This window comes from Pteronotus mesoamericanus, unplaced genomic scaffold (assembly GCF_021234165.1).
Source record: "Pteronotus mesoamericanus isolate MK-2021 breed Mesoamerican mustached bat unplaced genomic scaffold, CSHL_Meso_final contig_177, whole genome shotgun sequence".
Classification (NCBI taxonomy): domain Eukaryota; kingdom Metazoa; phylum Chordata; class Mammalia; order Chiroptera; family Mormoopidae; genus Pteronotus; species Pteronotus mesoamericanus.
The window spans coordinates 1,513,551-1,518,576 of NW_026555073.1; the positions used below are offsets into that span (position 1 = coordinate 1,513,551).

The 5,026-nt window shown below is 48.9% G+C and overlaps 1 protein-coding gene across 1 annotated transcript; it reads right to left on the reverse strand.

The window, feature by feature from the left end:
• Window positions 1–4,260: 4,260 nt before the first annotated feature.
• On the reverse strand, window positions 4,261–4,716 carry LOC129065381 (ubiquitin-conjugating enzyme E2 D3-like). Its single transcript, XM_054566635.1, has one exon. The coding sequence runs from the start codon at window positions 4,714–4,716 to the stop codon at window positions 4,261–4,263; it is 456 nt and encodes a 151-aa protein (XP_054422610.1).
• Between the last annotated feature and the right edge of the window lie 310 nt (window positions 4,717–5,026).

The window sequence follows — 5,026 nt, forward strand, 5'->3', positions numbered from 1 at the left end:
AGGCACTGCACTTAAAATAATGGCCAAAGTGCTGAGCAAGTGTTTGCTATTCATTAGTCCATGACATGTACAAAAGTATGCGGGCTAAGAAGGGATAGGAAAAGCATGTTCTTTTCCTCGACGTCTGCAATACTTCTATGGCAGGCGCTATCCCCCGGGGGGCGCAACCCCAGTTGCAATACCCCAAAAGAATGTATCTTCTCCTTGTAAAATATTTCTTCTTCGTAGGCCTTTTTGTGTGTTAGAAAATGCATGGATTCTGGAATCAGAATGCTATTCTCACCCTTTCCTTATTGTATGACTTGAAGCAACGATACTCACCCCGACAGGTTCATGGGAATCTCAGGTGAGCTCCGGTATGCGACAGGCCCGTGGCTTTAGCAAAATCAACCCGTTTCCCCTTCTGATAAAAGTGACTCTAATCGGTCTAAAATAATGCCGGAATTCTTCATGATAGCTAAGGCTGACCTTTTCTTTCTTTCTTTTTTAGTACATTTTACTGATGATGCTATTACAGTTGCCCCATTTTTTCTCCCCTTTGCCGCCCTCTGCCCAGGACCCCTATTCCCCCCAGCGATCCCCCCTTAGTTCATGTCCATGGGTCGTGCCTATAAGATCTTTGGCTTCGCCATTTCCTATACCATTCTTAACCTCTCCTATTTTGTGCCTACTGTTTAGGCTGCTTATTTCCTTTCAATTTTTCCCCATTTTCCTCCTTCCCCCAGCCAGCTAATAACCCTCCATGTGATCCCCATTTCTGTGATTCTGTTCCTCTTCTAGTTGTTTGCTTAGTTTGTTTTTGTTTTTGTTTTTGTTTTTTTAGGTTCAGTTGTTGATAGCTGTGAATTTGTTGTCGTTGTACTGTTCATAGTTTTGATCTTCTTCTTTTCCTTAGATAAGTCCCTTTAACACTTCATATAATAAGGGCTTGGTGATGATGAACTCCTTTAGTTTTACCTTGTCTTGGAAGTACTATATTTGCCCTTCCATTAATGATGATGTACTTTGGTGTATTTCTTCCTGGATCCAATTTCTTTGGGAGTCTCTGAGCTTCCTGGACTATTTCCTTCACCAAATTGGGGGAGTTTTCTTTCATTATTTTTTTCAAGTATGTTCAATTTCTTGCTCTTCCTCTTCTCCTTCTGACACCCCTTTGATTCCGATGTTCATACATTTAAAGTTGTCCCAGAGGTTCCTAAGCCTCTCCTCATTTTTTTGAATTCTTGTTTCTTCATTCTGTTCCAGTTGAATGTTTATTTCTTCCTTTTGTTCCAAATTGTTGATGTGCGTCCTGGCTTGCTTCCTTCACTGTTGGTCCCCTGTAAGTTTTTTCTTTATTTCACTTTGCATAGCCTTCTTTTCTTCCTCTGTTTTGCAACCATACTCAACCATTTCTGTGAGCATCCTGATTGCCGGTGTTTTGAACTGTGCATCTGATAGGTTTGCCGTCTCCTCATTGCTTAGTTCTTTTTCTGCAGTTTTGATCTGTTCTTTCATTTGGGCCATGTTCCTTTGTCTCCTCAATTTGTCACCACACTTGTCATGGTGGAAGGGGCAGAGACTTAAGTATTCACCAGGGCAGGGCAACCCGCTTTGCTGAGTCCTGGTGCTGTAGGTGGGGGAAGGGTCAGAGAGGGAACCACGCTGCCGGCTCTGCTCTCACCCTGCTTTCAGTCCCTTCCCCCACTACCCACAAGCAAATGGTGCCCTCCCAGGTGCTGCCCTGGCGCGGATTCCTGGGTGGGTGGGGTTGTGTACATTCTAGAACCCCGTGGGCCCCCCAGATGGGCTGTCCTGAGAGACCAGCAGTTTCCTCTGCTGCCACAACCCCCACAGATTTTTACAGGCAGGGGTTCTGAGGCTTTATTTACCTCGTGCTGGAACCCTGGGTTGCACGGTCTGTCCTGGGCCGGGATTGCTTGCTCCCCAGTTGTTCCAGTTTTTATCCACATGCGAATGTGGGACCGCCTGGTCCATGAGCCACCACGTTGCCACATGTCCTCTCTGCCCTGGCTGCCCACCTCCACCCCTCCTGCCGGTCTGGATGAACGTTTCTTCTTTAACTCCTTGGCTGTTGGATTTCCATGCAGTTTTATTTTCTGGCAGTTCTGGTTGTTTTTTGTTTTTTAGATTGGTCATTATCCTTCTTTTGGTTGTCGCAGAGGTGAAGCATATGTACCTACGCCTCCATCTTGGCCAGAAGTCCGGTCAAGGATGTTTGTTTGTTTTTGTACATGGGATATGGTTTCATTGTCATTGCTTTACAAGATAGATAATTAGTAGTGTGTTCACATCACCTCATTTCATGCAAGTCATACAACACATTGAATTACAGTTTTCCTTTTCCTGTTTTACGGAGGACAATGAGCTCTCTGGTCGATTGATTGAAATATTGGTCCAGCTTTCCCCTTCACTGTGTCCGTGTCCCTTGCCAAGGCCCATTGTCGTGTCCTCTCGCCCTGACTGTGGGCCTTACCACATGACCTGCGAGTAGGATGTTGGCTTCTAAGATGTAACCCGGGATTTAAAGGCACTTGCAAAATCGATCTTGCTCTCTTCCATGATTGCCACGGGAACTTGCCTGGCCCAAAGTGATGGAGGATTGGAGCCAAACGGCACAAATGTCGGTCGTCACAGTCCGTTTATCCGAGGCCATGCTTGGCCGACCAACACCCAGCTGACGGCCTGGCATGTGAGCAGGCTCGGCCCGCGTCAGCGCAGACGTGACCAACAGCTGAGTGCAGGCCTGTAAGGGAGCCCGGCCAATAAATGCCAAGCTCAGCCTAAGTCAGCTGAACTCCACATACCTGTACGCTTCCTAAAATAAAGGTTTATTGTCTCAGGCAACTGAGGCGGTGTAGACATTTATTACACATAACTGTGCAAATGAAACTTCACAAACAGTTAATCCTCCTAGTAAGGGCCCAAACAAAGCAGGATTTCCACACTATAGTAAGAATGTTTTCCCTTCACTATCGTGAAAGAGATTTTGAGCTAAGCAGACTTGGGGAGCAGAGGGGAAAGCTTAATGTAATGTAGTATTTTATAAATGCTCTCTTGATCCAGTGTTTTTTCATGTAAAAACTCTCTTATTTTTAAATATTTTACATATTATTTATTTGTTAATGTTAAGGGTTTATTGGAGCAAAAATGGATCTGAATCAGGCAGCACCAAATCGGGAGGGGTTCGGGGTACTGCGCTGACAAGAGCTGGAATTTATTGGGGTGACATTGGTTAATACGATTATATGGGTGTCAAGCCTACACTCCTGTAACACATCTTCTGTATGTTGTGTTGTATGTTCACTTCCCCGAGTCGAGTGTCCTTCCATCACCATTTACCCCCTCTGTACCCTCTGGTACCTCCCGACCCCCTCCCTTCTGACCGCTGGCAGTCTTTTCACCAACTATGAGTCTGTTTCTACTTTGTTGGTTCAGGTTGTTCCTTAGAGTCCATATATGAGTGAGATCATATTTGGTACTTGTCTTCCTCTGAGTGGCTTATTTCACTGAGCACTGTGTTCCCCAGGTCCCTCCGTGCTGTCACGGAGGGTAAGATTTTTTCTTTGCTCACAGCCACGGCCCACTCCACTGTGTAAGGGCCCCAGAGTTGTTGTATCCACTCATCTGCTGATGGGCACTTGGGCTGCTGGTAAGGATCAGCTCCTGTAAACAGGGGTGTCCTGGGAAGCGGGGCACAGCGCACGGTGCGCAGGGGGCCGACTGCTCCAAAGGGGCGGGCTGCGGAGTGGGAGGCGGGGGATTCTGGGAACAGAACACATCGTTTTGTTTTCTAACAACTTCTCGTCCACTTAGTGTTTGTCCAAGTAAATTTAGACCTCAAAGGAGATGGGTTAATATGAATCTGGGTCAAAAACAAAACAAAACAGCTGAAGACACAGGTTCTTCCGAATAAAATAGGTACCTGATAAGCTCTCTAATCTTCGCCCGGTTTTTCCTCACCATCGTCCGCTCTCAAGGGCTCACCCTACACACACCGCCCCCCGGTTCTTGCTTTCCCGTCTTGAATCCGGGCAGCAGGCTTTTAGTGAAATGTTGGCTAAAACTGGTCTCTCTCACACTCACCGATCCCCCAACCTGGCCCCACCCCCTGCCTCCCCCCCACATGCCCTCATGTGGCAGGTGCGCACCTCTGCCCAGAAAGATGGGGAAACGACGCTTCCCAGAGAGCAGTCACAAGACAGTCGATTCATCAACCAGGTGTTTTATTAAGGTGATGGCTGATCATTTACTTTTCATTCACATGGCATATTTCCTGGTCCAGGCTCGGGCCATCGTATTATAGGTGTCCCTATCCTTTAAGTACATTCTCGCAATGGATGGGACTAAGGGGTCAGCGGGGTTGGGGTTACATAACATTGAGCTTATAGATATCAGGACTTTGGATATGGAGACTGCAGGGGACCATTCGGACCCGAGAATATCTAGAGAGATAGACCCTTGTCTGCTGATGTTGGGGTGGTAGATCCGGGTGGTGAAGTAAATCGAAGGATATCTGAACGGGTAATCCCGTGGGAAGTGTATGTTTAGGGAGAAGACCCCTCCCTCGTACGGACTGTCCTCTGGGCCCGTGATGGCCCCCTTCCATGAGAACATGTCCTCACCCACCGGCCCTGCCGAGCACAGGGGAGGGGGGTCCGTGCTGATGTCCTTCAGTTTCTTTTCCAGGTGCTTTAGAGTTCTGGACTGGTCCATGGGAACAGGCCATCTCGGGACATCCCGATAGGGACAAGGGGGACCACGGGTCAGGGGGCCCGTGGGGGAGGGCGGGCGTGGGTTCCGGGGCCACGGGTTAGAGAGGCAGCCGCCCCCCAGGTCGGTGGGTCAGGAGGCCGAAGGCGGGCTGCGGGTGCGAGGGGGGTGTCGGGGGACAGGGCCGGGGGGAGGGGAGAGGAAGGGACCGCTGGGGACTCGGCTGGACCTGAGGGGCCACTATTCACCTGTGTCCTGCTTGTCCCTGGCTCCTCCATCGCGGGCTCCGCCGCCACTTGCTGCACCTGTCCCC